The sequence below is a fragment of the Cotesia glomerata genome, linkage group LG8 (assembly GCF_020080835.1).
Source record: "Cotesia glomerata isolate CgM1 linkage group LG8, MPM_Cglom_v2.3, whole genome shotgun sequence".
In the NCBI taxonomy this organism is placed as follows: Eukaryota; Metazoa; Arthropoda; class Insecta; order Hymenoptera; family Braconidae; genus Cotesia; species Cotesia glomerata.
The window spans coordinates 8,036,026-8,056,804 of NC_058165.1; the positions used below are offsets into that span (position 1 = coordinate 8,036,026).

At 29.4% G+C, this 20,779-nt stretch overlaps 1 protein-coding gene and 1 long non-coding RNA gene across 5 annotated transcripts in view; one reads left to right on the top strand and one right to left on the bottom strand.

Moving 5' to 3' along the window:
- Positions 1-20,779, bottom strand: part of LOC123270944 (integrin alpha-PS2) — a 61,201-nt gene that overhangs the window by 25,086 nt on the left and 15,336 nt on the right. For both annotated transcript variants that reach the window (XM_044737129.1, XM_044737130.1), the window contains exons 3-4: positions 17,894-18,012; positions 4,885-5,044 (exon numbers count right to left, since the gene is read on the bottom strand). In XM_044737129.1, coding sequence (XP_044593064.1) covers positions 4,885-5,044; positions 17,894-18,012 — 279 coding nt within the window. The remainder of the gene's footprint in view (positions 1-4,884; positions 5,045-17,893; positions 18,013-20,779) is intronic.
- LOC123270946 lies at positions 1,175-16,845 on the top strand. 3 transcript variants are annotated; one of them, XR_006510732.1, is made up of 4 exons: positions 1,175-1,683; positions 1,744-1,884; positions 16,304-16,482; positions 16,548-16,845. It is a non-coding gene; the product is annotated as an uncharacterized LOC123270946 (long non-coding RNA). The 3 variants fall into 3 exon arrangements; XR_006510731.1 differs by having other exon boundaries at positions 1,175-1,635; positions 1,700-1,884; XR_006510730.1 differs by lacking the exons at positions 1,175-1,683; positions 1,744-1,884 and adding exons at positions 13,396-13,899; positions 14,023-14,276.

Sequence of the window (20,779 nt, forward strand, 5' to 3'; positions counted from 1 at the left end):
AACTCTTTTGTGGTCAATATTTGTTTCTTTATTTTTTTATGAATCTTAGTTTATAGAAAATACCTTATGAATACATTAATTATATTTTTTATATAAAATATGAAATATCATTTTTTTACACCATGATATTATTATTCCGAGAATTTACGTAAATTACTTTTCCAATATATTATTGTTATTATTATTGAGAATTAAAAAAAAATAATAATAATAATAAATTCAAATTTTGTTAAATAAATAAAAAAAAAATATTTTTTTTTTCAATCACAATTTTTTAATTTTTTTTTCTGACAATATTAAGAAATCGAATTTTTTCAGTAAAACTCTGCTTAAAAAAACAAAAATCATTATTAATATTATTTTCTTAACAGGTATGTATATTTTGTATTGATTTGTTAATCTCCTAAAAATATTTTCAAAATGCTAATTTTTTTTTACTGTAAAAAAGCGAAAGCGACAACTAGCTTTATAAAATTTTCAAATAAATTTAAATTTCTAAATTATAAAATAATTCTGAAAAATTGCACAGAATTAATTTAAAAATATTCTTGAGTGCATTTATTAATATAATTACATTTCCATTATAAAAAATTGCTTAAATTTTTAAAAATTGTTGAAAGTCTATCAGCGTTATGTAATTTAATTTTTCGATTTTGAACAAAAATTTTTTTTTTTTTATAAAACTTACTTTGTTCATAAAAAAATGATTTTTTAATTACCCGTGCAAATAATTTGTTTAATATCATTATAAAATAATGAATGTCCATTCTTTAATCTGAAATTAAAACTGACATTTATTTATTCATTACTACTTAAGATAAAAATATTTTTTATTAATAAATATTTGCATTGGGTAATTTCAATATTAGAATTTTACAATTAATTTTTTCATCATAGTATCGAGAGGAATATTACATTACTTTATGTGTAAACTTAATGAGTGAGGTTTTCTTCACTCGTATGTTAGCACACACTCTCTGCTCGTTGCGCCAATTTCTATAAGAAATTGATTTTTTAACAAAAAAATTTTGTTTTTATTTTTAATCAATATAGGAAAACATGAACTTGACACTTTTTAATTTATTGAAGAATTCAAAAAGATCTAGCCATACCAAAAAAATAATTATTATAATTACTAGCAATTCGAATATTTTTGACATAACAGAGTAAACTAGAATTTCAAAAGAATGTGCGCTGTTAAATTAAATAAAATATTTTTTTGTCCATTATCCATTACATACATTAGAATGAATGCTTCTGTTGTATTATAAATCTCCGATACGGGTAGTATATAATACATAGATGTTGTTAAGTGTAGTATAGAGTGTCTACTTTAACATGTAGGCGTTTAGGTGTGTGTGACTCACAAAAGTAATATTACAGTATATAAATATGATATATAATACAAACTACCACACACTAAACAGTAGTAACAAGCAATGAGCGCAAAACAAATTGAGACGGATAAGACGACGAGAGAATATTATAAGTGGCTATAAGCTCTTGTGTTATGTGACTGAATATTGTGGTATTAATAAACAGTAATGTAATGCAATCCATATCTTGTTTGTTTATATTTAAACTCAATATTTAGCACTTAATATTCGATAAATCTGAAAAATCATCGTATCAATTGTAATTTGTTACTTGTCATTATATGTGTATATTTTTATAATTTTCATGGTAATTATATTTATAGATTTTAGATGTTTTTATGGCGGTTAAATTGCAACATTTTTGCAGCTGTCTGAATGTAGATACACTCAACTCTGTAAATTTAAATATTTTCCGCTGAGGGAACATACCCATAGGACGTTTCCGGTTGCAAAGGCCCTACACTAGTAAAAAGTTCCTGGAAGTGCAAAGCGGTCTCTTTTTAAAATGGTAATTGCTTCAATTTTTAAACAACACGGGCTAAATAAATTACTTTTTATAAAAATAAAAATAAAAATGGGTATTTTCGATTAAATGAACCGGTAAATTATTTTTTTTCATTGTCAGAGGAAATTCAAACGCGCCGCTTTTTAAACTTCTTGGAAGATTTTTTTGTAAACAATAATTATAATAACAATAATTATAATGATTGATAATAATATAGATCAAGTGACATTTAAAAGACTTAATGTCACAAGAATTTCTTTTACTCTTATCCGTACAAATTGTTTAATTACCGCTTTTTAAATACGAGGGATAAATTAGTAGAGCTAATTGCATTTTTTCATTAACTCAAGAATTCATTATTTTAAATTTAAAACAATAATAACAATAAACCTTAAAAAGTTTCAAATTATAAATGTGCTTTTTTACTATTTTTTTTTTTTTATTTTTTTTTAAGTTGAAATTCGAGATTAATGATTGAAGATACGAAAGTATGATCGGACTCATTTTCTGTAAAAAATTTAATTTTCTATAAAAAAAAAGTTCATATAAATTTTTGTGTATCTCTTATCATTTAACCAGATTTTTATTCCAGCAATAGACTTCAAAAGTGTTCAATTAGATCGAGTTTAAAAAGTTTAAAATCATAATTTTGTGATAATTATTAGAGATACAAAAAAAAAATGATAAGAAACTTTCTTTTTCGGAAGTTTAATTTTCTATTAGATAAGTCATGATCAATTTTTTCGTATCTCTTATCCTTAGGCTAGAATTTCATTCTAAAATGATTCTCTCGGTTTAAAATTTTTTTCTTTTTAAATTAATCAAATTATTATTATTTCAAAATTTTAAATTTTGAATGGAAATAATAATAATTTAGGTTAAATTAGATGAGCTCATAGGATACAAAATTTCCTTTAAAATAAATACCCACAGGTTTAAATTATTTCGAAAATATTAAATTGCAAAAAATCACGAACAATCCCAAAAAAACTGTACAATTAAAAAATTAAGATATTGTTTTTTTACATTTTATTCTTATGATATCAATAAGGAATACTTTAGGTACATTTTCAATAATGAGTATAATAATAAATATGTTAGTTCCAAGTAGTTGATTAAAAGGCAAAAAAAAATGTTATCTTATCTTAAACAATTGCAAATAGAAAGACATGTGTTACTTTGATTAAAAAAGCAAAAGACAATGAGATAGATATTACTTTTTTATTACGGGTCAAATAAATGACTAGTTAAAATATATTGGCTAGTTATTGAGGCCACGTTAACGAACTTGTACTTTATAATTTGTTAAAACCATTTTGATCAGAGTTTTAATAAAAAGACAATAAATAATCATAAAGTACATTTTAGATTACATTACTTATCTCCATGCATTTAGTACTTTCATAAATGAAATTTTTAAAGCAGAGATTAATGATGACACTAACAACTAACAACCGGAAATGCGAAGCTCTAAAATCTAATAACATGTGCTGTTAATACACAAATGAAGAACCAGCGGTAATAAATGCTGTTTGCGTGCAAGAAAATGGAGAATTTTAATTGCGGAAGGTGCGACGATAAAAATTTTACCTTTTATTTCATTAACCATGTGTGTAACTGAATTCACTTTTTGCTTGCGTGCTAATTCTTTTGTTGGGAGTCACTCACTCGAATTGAATCATTTTTATTTTTTTCATTTTTTTTTTTGGTAATTTTTAATTTTGCTTCTTCGATTATTTTCATTTCGATATTTTTTTTATGTGTAAATGTGTGTGCGGTCGTAAAAGTAAAAGTTTTTTTATTCCACCAAAGTTTCGAAATTATTTTTTTTTGTTTTAAAATTTTTAATAATTTATTTATTTATTCAGTGTTAATATCAAAATTTTTATTGCTATAATAGTTGATTTTTATGAAATTTTTGAGAAATATTTTTTCACATAAGTTTTATCGAAAAGTAAAAGTTAAGTTTAATTATTATTTTTTTCTTCATGACCCATTATGTATAAATAAATTAAAGTTTTTTTTTAAGTAAGTAAAGTATCGAGAGTATAAGAATGGACTGAGAAAGGTGGATGGTGGAAGGGGCCCGGTAGCTTAACTGATAGAGTTCCTGACATGTTATCAGGGAGATCCAGGTTCGATTCCTGGCTTGGTAACCTACCCCATTTATTTTTTCAAAATTTATCTTTGCTCTCATGTAGTTTCTTTCATTTTCTTTCATTTGTTTAACATCTTTACAACTCGAACAGATACCACAAAACTTCCAGCTTTACTAGTATTCAAGTTCGATGGACCCCATAGAACTAATGCAAAGAGAGAATGTCTCTCGACCAATAGTGCAGGTGGAATGTCCATCGCTTGGCTTGAATAAGGTTCACTAGTCACTTGACCAGTAGGCATGAAAAAAACTTTAAGTTTAATTATTATTATTACTTTTATTATTCCTGTTATTCAAAAAATTTAAACGGATAAAAAAAAAATAATAATATTGACTAGAAATTTTATTATTATTATGCAGCTTAAAATTTTTAATAGTAATAGTAATTAAGTTTTTAGCCAAAATTATTATTAATGTTATATTATTAAACATGCATCTAAAGTATTTCTAATAGATATCATAAGGATTAAAAAAAAAAATATATAAATATCTTTATTTTGATCTCTTTTTTTATTCCACGGGTTTTCGCGGTTTTTTGTTGGTTGATATTTTCAAGGCAATTTTGTCATGTGAGTAATCATTTTAAAGGAAACTATGTTATCTAATCTTACCTTTCTTATAATTATCATAATAATTCATTTTTGTACGGTTCACTTCCAGTCTAAACATTTTCCAATTACCCGTGATCCTGATCGCATTATCATAATAATAATAATGATAATTATTATTATTGTTTAGCAGCTTCAGATGTTTTAATAGCAATAATAATAATAATATCTTTTCTACTTTTCTATATCAAAAAAAAAAAAATAAAATAAAATAAAATAATGAATAAAAGAACTCACGTGTTCGACATGGTGAAAATTCAGTGGAAGTCGTAAAATTGGTAACCCAGCACGTGCCGACTGGATCGCGTCTATTTCCCACAATAGATTGTCTGGAACTATCTCCCAGATCCTTTTTCAGCTGGGACACAGAGAAGAATACGTATCTGGGTGCGCAAGCCTGTAAAATAAAACAAAAATCAAAATTATAAAATGCATGACTAATTAAAGGCCACACCAGCTAGCTCACAACAGTTTAATAATTTTGCAAATTTAGCAATTTTCTCGGTGTTTGTATTGATTGAATCAGCGAATGCGTCAGCTCTGTTTTTAGACATTACGTTTCGCAAAACAAACAAATTAAAATATCCATATATACTATCCTCATAAGTTAGTATATAAATTCTCTGATCCGACAAAAATACTGTTTGCCAGCCGTTATTTATTATAGAGAAAATATTTAAATAAAATGAATCAGCGGCGATTTAAATTTATGAGTTAATTTATTTTTATTACTTAAATCGTTTGAATTACGACCTTGGGTAGGATTTAATAGGTTTTATTTTATTATTATTAATATTAATGTGTACTAATATCACAATTGAAGTTGGGATCAAAGTTTCGGTGGTTTAAAATCTTAAAAATATGACCAAATAATTTTTCTTTTAGTCCATAAAAATTCTTCTGATAAAATCTTTATTTATTGTTTATCGATTAATCACAAAAATTAAGCTTAAATAGAAGAAATGTAAAATCCATACAAACAAAAAATATATCTTGGCGAAAGTGAATTTTTATGAAAGTGACGAGTATCTTGATTTAAGTCAACTATTTTTTTGATACAGTGCTCCCTCCCTAAGATATAACAAGTTATCTTTTTTTCTCTTGTTAGTAACTAATGAAAAAATTGCGACAGAGCTAAAATATCTTAGGGGGGGGGGTGCACTGAACTGGAAATTTTTATTAATAATTTCAAATAATTCAATAAAGTTAAATTATTTATCAGGAAATATTTATTTATTTTTCTATTTAAACATAAAATATTTCGGACTAACAAAATAAAATCTTTCGAAACAAAAGATACATTTAAACTCTCGAAGATGATGTTCTTGACTTTAAACAATTAGACATCAGTACCACCAAAAACTCCCTAACAAAATCACATATTACTAATATATCAACTGATTAAAGTCAAGTACTTGAATGCAGTGTTGGCGAAGTGTTATCATTCTTTTTTAAGAGCAAAGACCAATCAGAATTTGAGTTCAATCTCGGGTTAAATTTACATTATTTTAAGTTTAAAACAAAAATATATATTATCAACCCAATAACATTAATATTATTGAGTTACGCATTTACTTCTTCAGCCCAGATAATTATTCATTAAAGTTTCACATCCTCTACTTTTTAATTAAAATTTTTTTTACCTTAATTTAAGAATAAATTCTTTTCCAATCCAACTTTATTTTCTTAATTCAGCCTTTTTAATCCTATTAATAAAAAAAATTTCTCGAATCAAGAAAAATGATTTTTTAGTCGAAATTTTTGAACAAAATTTTTTGTGTAAAAATTTATAATTAAGTCGTAAAAAACTTCTTTGACCCAAAAGACCAAATCATTCTCGAAAAAAGCAATTAAAATAATATACCGAGAAATTAAAGCGCAAAATGTTGTTCCTGCAACATAATAGAGCGTATCAGTAACATCTGGACAATACTCGTGATGATCGCAGCTGTCCTGGCCGGTGGATGTCAAAGACGTCGAATAGATTTACCTCTTGACTGTATAGTAGCACGTAGCATGTACGATCATTCGAGACTACAGAGTCCAGACTAGCCCAGCTAATAAACATATACAGAAAGTTTATGGGCAGGCCAAGCTCACGCCATGTATACGATTATCGACGAGTCATCGATTCTATTCTCCAGCATATACACGCCAGCTGCAATCGATCAGCTATCATCAAGTGCAGACTATTTTATCCGGCCCTCGCTTTCTCATTGAACGCCTTTGTTCTTAGTTTCCCCGCGGCAATTTAACATTTCTCTTTTCTTTATTCCTTTATTTATCTTCTTCGGTTCGGTTCATTTTATCTTACTCTTTTCACTTGATCAACAATACAACTCAGCATTAAACATTAAATACATACACACAATACTTTTGAGAGCCAAACTGTACAGCACTCGACCTTTACAGAATTACCATCAAAGGGTCCATGTCCATGTATCCTTACGTATATCGTATACGATGATTCAACTAATCTAGCGCAATGGATAAATTGGCGTACTTGCCTCCTCTATTGTTTCCAATTCACTTGGTCGTTTTTATTCTTTATTCTTCCTTAGCTCGTAAATATTTATCTTGCTGTTTAGTTCTCGACTATTTTATCGTGTCTTAACTATTCAAGATTTTTCAATGGCCAGTGTGTGGCTTGTATGATTTTTATTTATGGCATTTATCACTTCAGCAAAATGATAAGAGTTATTATTGAGGGCCGCGGGGTTCAAGGTCAATAAAAAATAACTCTTTTCAAAGTTAAATTCATATCACTTCATTGTTGTAATAAAATATTTAATTGTAAGATTAAAAATTCTTGACCGGTTTGATTCAGGACAAGTTTTTTAAAGAGAATATTTCTTTTTGATAGGAGATTATATATATAATAAATGAAATATTTGTTCTTAAATCAGAAGTGATGTTTTCGAAAATTTTAATTTTAAAAATTTCGCCAGGTGGCTAATATTCTCGCAGTTACAACGGCAAGGTCAAAATATAAAGGTCTATAGAAAATATTCCGCGAAAGGTTCAGAATTCGAATCTTAAGGAGAGTAGAATTTTTTTTATTCTCAGTTTAAAAAAATTGGGTTGTTATAATGTTGGGTTCGATTTTAGAAAATAATTATTTATCAAATTTTGAATTTTTGAGGCCGTGTTTAATGTTTTTTTGTAGCCCGATATCTTTAGAACAAATCAACCGATTGAATCTATTGAGACTTGGATTTCATTAAATTCTGAAGTCAATTAGTCAAACCGTTTTGGAGATATTCTAAAAAATCACTGGATGAAGAACAATAATTGTAAAATTCTCTTGATTCACTGATTTTCGGCGATATCTTTTGAATTAATTACCCGATCTGAGCCTAGTTTGTAGTATCCGATTCAGTTTTCTAATCCTTACGCCACAATCAATTTTGGAATCAATCGGTCAAGTAATTTATGAATAATAAAAACAAAATATTCGAAAAATAAGAATCGAAAAAAAATTTTTTTACGTTATTTCGAGATAATTTTTTAATTTTTAACCAATCGATCTAAGACCTTATAAACACATTTTTATCTTGAAATACTGTATTGAATGCCGTCAATAAAATGAAAATCAAACGACACGTTCAAGCTATATCGCAGTTTAAATATATTCTATAAAAGGCTTTTTTAAAAAAGTTCTGAAATTGAGCTTAGAATCATTAGTAAATTTTCGAGTATTTTGACCTCAAAAATAGCTAAAAGCTTTAGAAACAGTCAGCAGGGTCAATCGTTTATGATTTCCAAAACTTTTAAAATAAAGCTTATGAATAATAGTTATTTCGGAGAAAATAGGTGAGCTTCCAAAAAAAAAATATAAATACGCCGGTTGTATATTAATATACATTTAAAATTACAGAGCATACGGAGTTATTTCAGGGCGTGAATGAGGTCAGCTTATAGGTCGTGTGTGATCAACAAAACAAAAAAAGCTGACGAATTTTAAATTGGGTTATTATTAACCTAAATCACTTCCGACGTGCATCTATTACAACAAAACTTCTTCTATAAGGCTCAGTACTAATAATAATAATAGTAATAACTCAAATCAAAAATACATTATTAGATCTATTGGTCATCATATCGATAATCGAATACTAATTTTTATCTAGCGACCAAATAGAGATAAGGTGACAAAGCGAAAATAAATTTAACATGTATGTCATGAAGTTCCTTAGACTTATTATCATGATATATATGTAATATATAGTATATGAGCAACCGAACTTAACAGTTGACTCACCTTTTGCGGCTACTGAGTCACGGGATTATTTATAGGTAAATGGTCCTCGCGGGGGCATGTAATCGTTCTTATATATTATTCTTTGCATTAGTGATACGCCCAATACAAGAGACATTAAACTCCGGAGATTCGCTCCGGATATTTGATTTCATCCGCATTATATCCAACCATATATATATTTATATGTTTTATTGTATGGATAAACGTTGAACCTATCAATCAAGTTGTGAGTTCTGGCGTCCACACTTTTCCCCAGTGTCATAAATCAGCTATCGAAGGCGGATTGCCAACAGTTTTTGTTATTGTTTATCCTAATTTATTTTTATACTTTCATTGTTGGAGATTACTTAGAACCTCAAATGGTAACGTTACATTTACAGTCTGCTCGATCTCCAAGAATATAATAAATGACAATATTATATACTAACAACAATGATAGTAATAATAACAACAACAACTAAACTGGTATGGAATCAGCAGAGTATAAGTTGCGAAGTGGTGTAGAGTGAAAGAGGGCAGAGTTGCTGAGTAAAACAAAAAAAGTAAATCGTTTAGCAGGCGTCGCAATTTGTCCTCTGGACAAAACACAACCAAGGAATGTGTATTGTCCGGCTTTTTAACTTTCATCTCTTTCTATCCCCGCCATCTTTCTCTTCCGCTTTCATCAACCTAATGATAGACAGAAGCTTTAAATTTGGTTGTTTTTGTAGGTTGGGACAAAATTTGAGCTTTTGTGTAATGAGAAATTTTGTTTTTTTGGGCATACTTCAGCAGTAGATTCAAAGTTGAAATTAAAAAATAGTTTGGAAAATTCAAAAGTGCATGCCTCATAATGTTAATTTAATTTTTAATTAAACCCGAGTAAAAATGAAATTATTATTTTTTACGGAAAAATAATAAATTTCGTTCGACCGTCGCACCACCGCTGCACCACCGCCGCACCATACCGCCGCACCACCGCTGCACGACCGCCGTTTGGCGGACTATTACGCCGCACGCAAAAAATTTACTCCCCCTAGCATCGCCGCACTACCGCTGCACCACCGCCGCACCAATGCTAAATCATACCTACAATTTCACAAAAAATGGTATCATAATTAATTTATCACGCAATAATTAATTAATAAATATTGCGACTAGAAATCTTTATGTAAGACCTATTGATCAACCTCCTTTTAATCGAATGCCTAATATTAAAAAAAAAAAATTTTTTTTAAATCAGGCCAAAGCACCGCGAAATTATTGATTTTTTTAGTCGTATTGTTGATGTAGATTTTTAATTTCGTCCTCGGGTTGGACAGAAGCGGTACGCCTATTGAAATACTCGGAAAGAATTTTAAAAATTGAACTGTGATAGGATTCGAACCTGGATCGTCTGCATGGAAGTCTCGAACATTGCCAACTGCACTGCAAGCCATACTTAACTTAAAAAATTTAGTTAAGCTATTTGAATGATCAACGAATATATTATTTCGATGTATATACCATCAAACAGCGGTATGGTGCGGCGGTGGTGCAGTGGTGGTGCGGCGGTTGAACGAAATTTATTATTTTTTCGTCAAAATTAATAATTTTATTTTTACCCGGGCGCGTCACAGCTGTGGTGCGGCGGTGGTGCAGCGGTGGTGCGGCGAATAGAAATTTATTTACTTGTCACGGCGCTGGTGCAGCGGTATTGCGGCGAATAGATAAATTCTTTACTTGTCACGGCGGTGGTGCGGCGGTGATACGGCACTTATAAAATAACCAAAATTGTCACGGCTGTAGTGCAGCGGTGGTGCGGCGCTTAAAAAGCCGTGCAGTGGTGTTGCGGCGGTGGTGCGGCGGAATTCTGTTTTTACTCGGGAAATTTCAAATTTTTCGCGCTATTTTAATCTTAAATGAGAAAAATAGGGCTTAAGCGCACCACTGAACAGATGATCGGGCGCCTATGTGTTGCTTAACGACCAGTCACTACGATTGCAGCTCTATATTTTTCTTTTAGACAAAGAAGAATTTTGAGAAAAACACTGGTACGTAATAGATTTTTTTAATTATCTATTTTGTAGCAGAGCTTTTTTTTCGAAACTCTCATTTGTTAAAAAAAAACATAAAACTGCAAAAGCTTTATAATCATAAGTGCAACAAGGATAGTACCGTTTCTCGTAGTGAGTGCGACGCGAGAAAAAGAGGGGATCGGCTATTAATGTTAGTCTTTATTAACATATAAATAGATATACTAAAGATTAATCGATTTTTTTTTTTTTTTCATTAATTATAATTAAACGATACCGAAGTATACAATCATTTTGAATAGGAAACTGCGCGCTGTAATTTTAAAGCTAATAAAACAAATTATCTCGATATATTAAGTTTTGCGGACGTAATCGTGCCATATTCGCACATATTGACATCCGTACAGGCTCGGAAATTTTCTTACTTGACATACGTGTATTCATATTATTCTATAAGTGCATTGTGAATAAAAAAAGAGACATTTTTACTTCAGAAAGTTATTTGATTTTGGTAAAGCGATAGTAAAGCCCTACCTCAACCGCTTCGCGTTATGAGGCGTTTAATAACAACAAAATTAGTTTCAGAAAGGAGGAAAAATAAATTTTTCAACCATTGAGTTCTCTTTAGTGCTTCGCATATTATCAGTCGTGCAATTGACGATAAATTCAACAGTTGATTGTATAAAAAAGGTTGATTGTTCTTTAACAATGCAAATATCCATTCGATACGTCAAAAGCACCTGAAGAGAAGAATCTCCAAAAAAGGTGCGAAGAATATATCGATAGAATATAAGCCTTAAAAGATTTATAGGTTAAGGCTTAAGATATCGGACTCATACAAGATTCTGCTCTCAGAGGTCCCGGAGGTCGCGATTGTCTCCGATTGTTTCTACAATATATTCTTAACCATCACATATCACATTCTACAGCTACTTATCCCCACACACATACACACAATCGGTGGTTTTTGTTGTTTCCTATCTGAAAGTCCTTACAATCTTACCCTTTTACCGGTATATTATATACCCTACAAGCTCTATCTCTTTTCCTCTCTTCCTCTCTTTCAGTTTAATCGCTTTTTTTAAATTTTTTGTTTAAACGACAAAACAGCCGACCGCGAGGAAGCCGCTTTGCACCAGGTTTATCGGGAGGACGCGCCCATATTTTACCGGCGATTGTTTTGGCTCAGCGGTACCGTGTTGCTCGCGAAACTCTTTACTTTTCTTCCCATCTACTCCTGCAGAAGACGTTCCGACGTTTTTACCTCAAGCTATTCTTTATTTATTTTTGCTCTTGTATATATATATATATATATATATATATATATATATATATATATATATATATATTTGTCTTATATATATTTTGTCTTTCTTCATCAAAAGCCTAATATCGTTGAAGTTGTGGGCTAAAATATCATCTCTTTCTGTTTTCACGACAACCCATCGAATAGAATGTCATGAGTTGAAGAATTTTTCTATAAATCTTTTTTTTATCTTCAGCTATTCTTTTTCTTGATTTAATATATTATAAATAAAGAGGCGTGTGACCCGAATGATGAAGAGCTAACAATTAAAACTTGATACTTTTTTAATTTTTTGTGACAAATTGCACCACGAAGAGAATTGTTATAACTTTTATAAAAATAAGTACAAAATAGAAAGTTTAAAAAATAGCTTTATTATTTAATCGATACAAACTGAATGATGTGAAAAATTTTATGTTAATAAGAGCATTTTCATTGGTCATTTTTAAAAGACACACCAAGTAATTTTTTTCATTGCAATTTTAAAAATATTAATTTGAGTGTAATTGTTGATTTTTAAAAGCTAGATAAGTTTGAAATCAATGTTTCGGGCTAAATATTGGAGATAAGAAAAAATTAAAAGGGACTTTTTCTGCAGAAAAGTAAATTATCTATAAAAAAGTTTCTTAACAATTTTTGCATATCTCTTATCATTTAGTTAAAAATTTTATTCTGAGCATATTTGATTAGATCAAGTGTTTCTTAAATTTATAATGAAAATTCTGTGCTTAATATTGGATTTACAAAAAAATCTTTTTGTATAGGAAATTTAATTCTCTACAAAAAAGGTCCTTATCACTATATCACTTTTTATCATCAATCGTCAGTAATCAAATGAATTTAAATAAGACTGAATAGCATTTTACACAGCTTTAATTTTTATAAATTTTAGTGAACTTTATTCTTTAGTTAATTACAATTTAATATAGTAATTGTTACTAGAAAAAAAATGAATTAATCCTATTGCACCTAGTACCATTCTTCGTTTTATTAAAATTTTATGAGTGGATGGTCACTATGGTGAGTGTTTGCATTTCAATCTGCACACACAGTTTTATTTTAAGAGAATGAGCTTAAAATTTATTGTATGATTTATCGTATGACGAAATTGATTTCCAGATTTTCGGTCGTGACATACTATACCCTTCGCGCTCGAGGCATTCATAAAAAAAAAAAAAAGAGCCCACGAGACATTTTTACCGCGGTAAAAATAGCGCTGATGATTAAAAAAGGAGATAAAATATTTCATTCGTAAATTATTATTTAACCTTTGGTGATTAAATACTTCAAGTGGAACAAAGGATACAATGTGATATATACAATATAAAATAAAGTGCCGAGGGTGTAGTTATAGTGGGCTCGAGAAAAGACACGCGGCGTGGAGAACGTAAAACATCTGTCGGCAATCTGGAGGCTGTAATCTCCAAAATACAAGAGATGCCGTGGCGATCGCGCGAGACAACTATTGCAGGAAAGGATAAGAGGAGAGAAAAAAACACACAAACTAAAGGAAACTTTTGGAATTTAAGATAAACAGGGGATTAAATGGATAGCTCCAGCTCAAGGAAAAGGACGGATTGGGAAGCGGTAAAAAAATTATATCTGCCACTGTAAGTTAGGCTTTTTTCTTCGCTTACCAGCTCTTTTCTCTTTTTTGAGACTCACGGGGTGAAAGACGCCACTGAATTAAGGTTAGTGTATGTTGGATCGTTTGATATGCCGCCCAATCCCTATTTTTATCTCTTTCGATTTCAATTTCGCTTATTTTTTATTAAACTTCTGCAATTTGTCTCATTTTTAAATTTTTGTTTTAGTTGCATTTGAAAGCAACAGAATATATTAGAAGGTTAGATTCGTACAATGCACTCAAAGCGACATTTTTACGGCCATATACGTCAGATCGGAGTCATGCACCCACATTAAAAACAACAAGGACGTTGTTGAAATATAAGGTATGATTATGTGGGCGTTCAACCTGACGATTGGATCTACATGACATGAATTTAAATCAATTGCTTTTATTGCTTTTACATATTGCTGGGGAATATGTAATTGATATATTACTGAGGTAATGTTGCTGTAAAACAGTGTAACTATTTGTTGTACTTGATTGAAAAGAAATATTGTTGAAGAAAATTATTTTTAAAAGAACCTTTTTTTTTTATTTAAAAATTTTAAATCTTGAAACCAACTTTCTTAGCTTGGTCTGAATGATATTAAGTTATTTGATACTTTTTATTAGGAGTTAATTTGTGGTTTCGCCACTAGGTGACTACGCCTTCTCGCTTGTAGTAAAATTTCACCAGAGTATATGTAAGGGACGCAATTTTTGCCAAAAATAAAATACTTTATTAAGGAAGGTTGGCAATAGCCTAATCGGCTCGGTACCTGCATTTCGAAAGAGTGGGACCAGGGTTCGATTCCGGCGCGCACCAATATTTTTCAATGATTATAAACTAAGAATATGTGCGTTTCATTGCCAGCCTCTGTACCGGTCGGGTTTTCTGTGGTTTTCCCATATAGTTATGGAGGTAAAATGTCATTATAGAAGTACCTCCATACTATTTAAGACCGTAATGCAAATGCAGGTACTGATTATAACGCGTAAGTCGGCCACAGTCGCAGCACATGTGTGTCGGGCATGAAAGAAAAAATCCCGACATGCAGGGGGGTGGGGACGAAAAAGTGGTTGAGAGTTATAATGACGGGGTTGAGAGATTATATTGCGGAGAAAAAAGTGGAGAGACAATAATTCCCCACCCTCCCTTGTAAAACACTCTACAGTGATACAAGTAAAACCATCCTCCTCAATTACTTTATTAAGAAACTATTTTAAATGGATTTTGTAGTCTGATATTATTAATGCAGGATTTTATATTAGTTAATTAAATATTAGAGTACTTAAAAATATATTTCATAGATTTTGACACAGAAATTAATATACTACAAAAAAACTACTTTATTGTGAATAAACTATTAAAGATACAGGAAAATTGATGAAAACCTTTTTGGTAGATACGAAAATTTTCTACGAAAAAGATGTTTTATAATTTTTTTGTATCTTCAATATTCTACCCATAATTTTGAATGTAATTTTTTACTATAAATTTTTATGTATAATAATCTATATAGAGTTTCTATTTTGAAAAATTCTTCCGAAGAATTATAATCAATATTGTGAGAGAGCTATTAGAAATACGATAAAATTGATAAAGAGATCGTTGGTAGGGAATTTAGTTTTATACAAAAAAAGGTACACGGAAAAAAAATTGAAATGAAAATAAAAATAGTAACATTATAATGTAGGACTAGTTTTTCAATATTTTAACTTTTAATTTTACATTTCAAAAATTACTATTTACTTATGAATTTTTACGATGTGAACATCGTAATCCTCATAAATGATCTAAGTAATAATTGTTTCAAAAGAATTTACGATATTGCATCTTATAAATTCGTATGTTTGAGCTCTGGTCCGGCACTACGATGTCCTATACCAAAAATTACGATAATTCCATAGTAATTTTAAATATATTTTTTTTTCTGTGTATCTTATAAATTTTTCGTATTTCTTAAATTTTAGTCGAAATTTAAGTTCTAAATTTCTTCAACTTTTTTTCTCAAAATTTTAGGGTGAAATAAAATTTATCTTATTTAAAAATAACATTTGTGGTAACTTAAAATTGAAAAAAATTTTTTTTTCATCCTCTTTGTTTTATTCAAAATAGTTTTTTTTTTTAACTCTATGCCCCATTTCCTGACAAAGATGTCTTAATTATTGTACCAACTAATTTGACAAATTCTTAATGTAATTTTCAAGATACTGTCGAGTCTCATTATGAGTCCTATAAGTGTCTCTCATATTAAAGTGAGTCTGGTTAAAAAAAAGAAAACAAATAGGACTCATAACGAGACTCCACTGTAATATTTTTCGTGAAACAAATAACTTTTTGTCTCTTATTTCAATCATTATTACCATTTGTTTAAAATATAGTTTTGATCGTTAGCTTTTCATAATATTCTTCTTATAAAAATCGCTACCAAAAAACCGCGTGTAACAACTCGGAGCTTTTATTTGTAGTTCTATATTTTTAGTTCCATTGTGCTGAAAGGCCAGAGAAAAAAGGGACATCACATGTATGTAATGTCAGAGAGAATTCAAGCACAGCACAGCGAGACTATAAAGAGCAAAGAAGTTGGCAACAGGATTAAAGAGTGAAAGACCGGGATGAATTTTCCACGTGTGTGTGGTGAGTGCCAGGAGCAGTGAGTTGGTACGTGATGAGCATTTCCATACGTGGTACAATGTCACTTACATTACATTTAACATTTATTCTAGTTCTCACTCCAGACACGTTATATTTTCAGTATGTACGGCAGATTGTAACATTAAAGACGCTTATCAAGATGGACGGGTTTGTAATGGAACGATCGTAAGTTTTATCTTGAGCGTGAGATTTTCAACCTCTCACCAGAATATTAATGCTTATTCTCATTTATAATTTATAAAAATATGTTATAAACTATCAATCACTGAGCTTCAGTTCAAATTTATTTGTCTTTTTGTTTAAGAATTTTTTAACTTCAAAAAAATGTATTTATATTTTTCAAAATTGGAAATGAACACTGCTAAAATACTTTTCATGACCTTGACAATAAAAAAAAATTTGGAGCTTATATATAATGTGGTAAAATAAGTCTGCAAGGGGGAATGTAGCCACCTAGCGGCGAAACCAAGAACTAACTTACCACGAAATTTGAAATTATCAATAATCAGGTTATTTTGGGTGTTTTTTAATCATAATAATAAGTACTGTCAATCACCTGCTTTACTGGACTTACTCTTAATTATATTTTTTATATAATAACCACCACTGTGGTTCGATTGGCACTTAGAATTAGTGAATATTCACTTATTCCAGTGGATTTTCACTAATTCATGTTTAGAGAGTAGATTTTGATTTTGATTCTCCGTAAATGACAATCGAAAATATCGTATTTATAATGTATAAAAGTTATCATTTTGTAACTCAAAAAATGTAGGTTAGAGATGAGTAATCGAAGATGTATAATGTACTAAAACCTGCATCTGAAATGCTGCATCTTTTGGTACAAGTACTACGCATATTGGTTCAGTATTTTTTCCAGTTAAGCATTTAAACAAACAGTATAGATTACTAATTAGAAAAGAAAATTTTCAATTCGGCGTTCGCAGCAAATGTGCTCTTATTTACTATCCAGACTGGCTAAGTTTCTGGTTCGAGATTGCTTATTTTTATAGCCCGAAATAGACTGATGCGCATGCTCTCATGAACATTAGTACTAAAGAGTAAGCGCAAACTTAGTAAGAGGGAATTAATATCAAGTAAATGAAAGTTATATTACTTATTCCGTAATATTTTACAGTGGATTAGCATTTTTTCGTTATAGTACCAGTTATAAGTGACATTTATGCCCAGGGCTAATGCACCGCGATGAGAAATTGATATATTTCGGTGACTTATATTGGCTATCTTTAAGTCGCTTTCATTTTGTTTACCAAAAAAAATAAACGCCGACACTGTTTTTCGCCTCGCCGCTCAAGACAAATATTTAAAGATTCGGATTCGAAGATAATTCTGGGGGGAATAAATGTATTTGACTTTTTTTAGCGGGTTTAGTTTAAAAAAAGACTAGTTGACTCACCAATATCGGGCCGCCGTCCTCGAGAGATGTAGAAACAGTTGCTCCAAACCACTGCTGTGTCTTATTGTCGATTTGTATCAAGTTGTACGGTGGATTTGGGTTTTTAATGTAGTTGTTTTCTGCAGAAAAAAAAATTTATTTTTAAAAATGACCGCTAGGTGGCTGCATTTCTCGCAGTTAGAATCAATCACTGGATAATATTTTATATTAAGGGATTTTTTTTTAATTTTTAGTTTTGATGAATTAAACTAGAGAATTCTAGCTGAAATATAAGAGATACGAGAAAACTGATAAGGACCATTTTTATAGAGAATTTGATTCCCTGCAAAAAAAGCATTCAAATTACTTTTTCGTATCCTCAATATTTAAACCAGAATTTAGATTTTAAACTTTCTAAACACGAGATCTAATCCAAGACGATTGAAATAAAATGTGAAATTGAAATTCCGGCTAGATAATAAGAGATTTTTAGAAAATATTAAGGATTTTTTTGATAAAAAATTAAATTTCCTACAAGAAAAGTCTCTTATGATTTTTTCGTATCTTTAGTATTTCAACCAGATTGTTAAGATTTAATCATTTCGTATTAATTTTTTGATAAAAATATAATCTATACTTTTTGAGTTTTTGATTTAGTGATTCCAAATTACTTTGATCGTTTCATGATCACCAGAAAATATCTTATATTACCGAAAAGTGAAGATATCTTGCTTGCCGCAAGAAGCCTTTTTTAGAGAACCGTCTAGAGATCGTATACAAGAGCTACAAAAATCATTGTTTGCAAAAAAAAAAAAACTTATAATTACAGTTTAAAATATTTGCTAAAATTATCTCAATTTTCATATATTAATCAATTAAAAAATCTTCAGAAAAACTTTCTTTTTTCGGTCTTCCAAGTACGCATCATCTTTTAAGCAAATATTTGTTAAAGTGACAACTGACTAGATATTTGTAATCAGTAACGATAATCAGTGACTTTTATTATTATTAAACAATAAACTAGCACATAAATCATTTAATCGGTTATATTTGTAGCATTCAGATAACACAATGAGTTCTCGTCCGTGACGGTCGACGAACTAACGGAAACAACATTTCCCTTTGCACAATAGCGAATTTCATTGCGAACTTCAAGACAATAAATAACAAATAGTTATTAATTTATTTAGCCACGGAAGCCAAGTGTTGAAAAGATCTGACGCTAACGTAACTTAATATGAATGCTCCCAAGACAAGGCCATAAAATTAAAAGAGCTTGAGTAACTATGAAGCAAATGGGATGCTGTGAAATATTATACGGATATTAATCTCCTGCATATGAGAAGCGCAACTTACCTGCCATCTACGATCAAATATATCAAGCTGATATTTGACATGTCTGATAGGGGTAATTTTTATGGTTCAAATTGCTGTTGGCTTTTTTGCATTCTCATAGAAAAAAAAAATAGTTTTATTTCCAATATAGAATTTTAATTATTAATATGTTAAATGGTAATAAAAACATTTCAATGACCAGTCACTACTCGAGTAATTTTTTTAATTGTAAAAACAGACTTTAGCTTTAATAACATACTAATTATTACTATTTTATATCCAGGAGAATATAATAACAATCGAAATTGTCCGTTTTTTCTATTGTCAAATTTATCATCTGTTATAGACTTATAATTCAATTAGTAAGGTTGTACATAAACAAATATATTATAGATTTATGCAAAAATTCAAACAATAATTGCACATATTTAAAAAAAAAAATATTAAAATAATCAAGACGTCAAATCAAAATGTAGTAAGCAATTTTGTTTTGATTTTTCCAGGAAAGCAAATTTTAATTTTCATAAAAGCAATTACAGCTTGAAAATAAAAAGTTTAAAAAATAATAAGTTCTGATATTAAATCAAAGCGAATTGAATAAAATATTCATTAAATGCAATGAAAACTCTACAGAGTTTAAATTGATCAGTTTTAAAAGCCATATTATCAATAATATTTTTCATTGCAATTTTCAAAATATAGAATTAAAATATTTATTTGAACTGTTAACTTTTATACTGGTGTGACTTTTGAATGTTCGATATTCCGTAATTATTCATATTTAATGGTTATTATATTTAGCTCTATTTATTTATAGAAATGAATCTCTTATCATTTAGCCAGAATTTTAATTTAAAATCAGATTCTAAGCGTGTTTGATTATACCAGGTGTCACAAAGGTATAAAACCAATATTCTGGGCTAAATATTGGATACGCAAAATTCAAAAGAAACTTTTTTTTGTAGGAAATTAAATTTTCTATAAAAAGGGTGCTCATCAATTTTTACATATCTCTTATTATTTAGCCAAAATTTGAATTTAAAGTTCGATTTCAAGCTTAACAAAAAAATCCCAAGAAACTTTTGTGTAAGAAATAAATTCTCTACAAGAAGGTCTATATTATTATGTCAGTTTTTATCATCAATATTCTGTAATTATCAATATTTAATGATTATATCACAGCTGATTCATTCATAGTAATAAAATCTATCTTAAATAAGACTGAATAGCGTTCTACATAAAAGAGTAATTATCACCAGAAAAATAGTAATGAATCCTATTCTACATAGTATCATTGATGATTATCTCAAAATTTTATACAGTTGGCTACTAAAATAATAAATTTTACTACTTTTTTCTTTCTATGCAGCATGAATTAAAAGAAAAATTACTTAAAATTAATGTAATTTTTGATAAAACGGGAAAAATATTTGCTAAAAAGCGTAATACTGTAGGTAACTGAACTGACAAGTCAAAGTGGAGAAAACAGAATGAAATCCGTTAGTTGTTGGTCTATGAAAGGGAAGTAATGTGAGTTTTTTCTCGGAGTGTTTGGCTTGGAGTTAGTCTCTG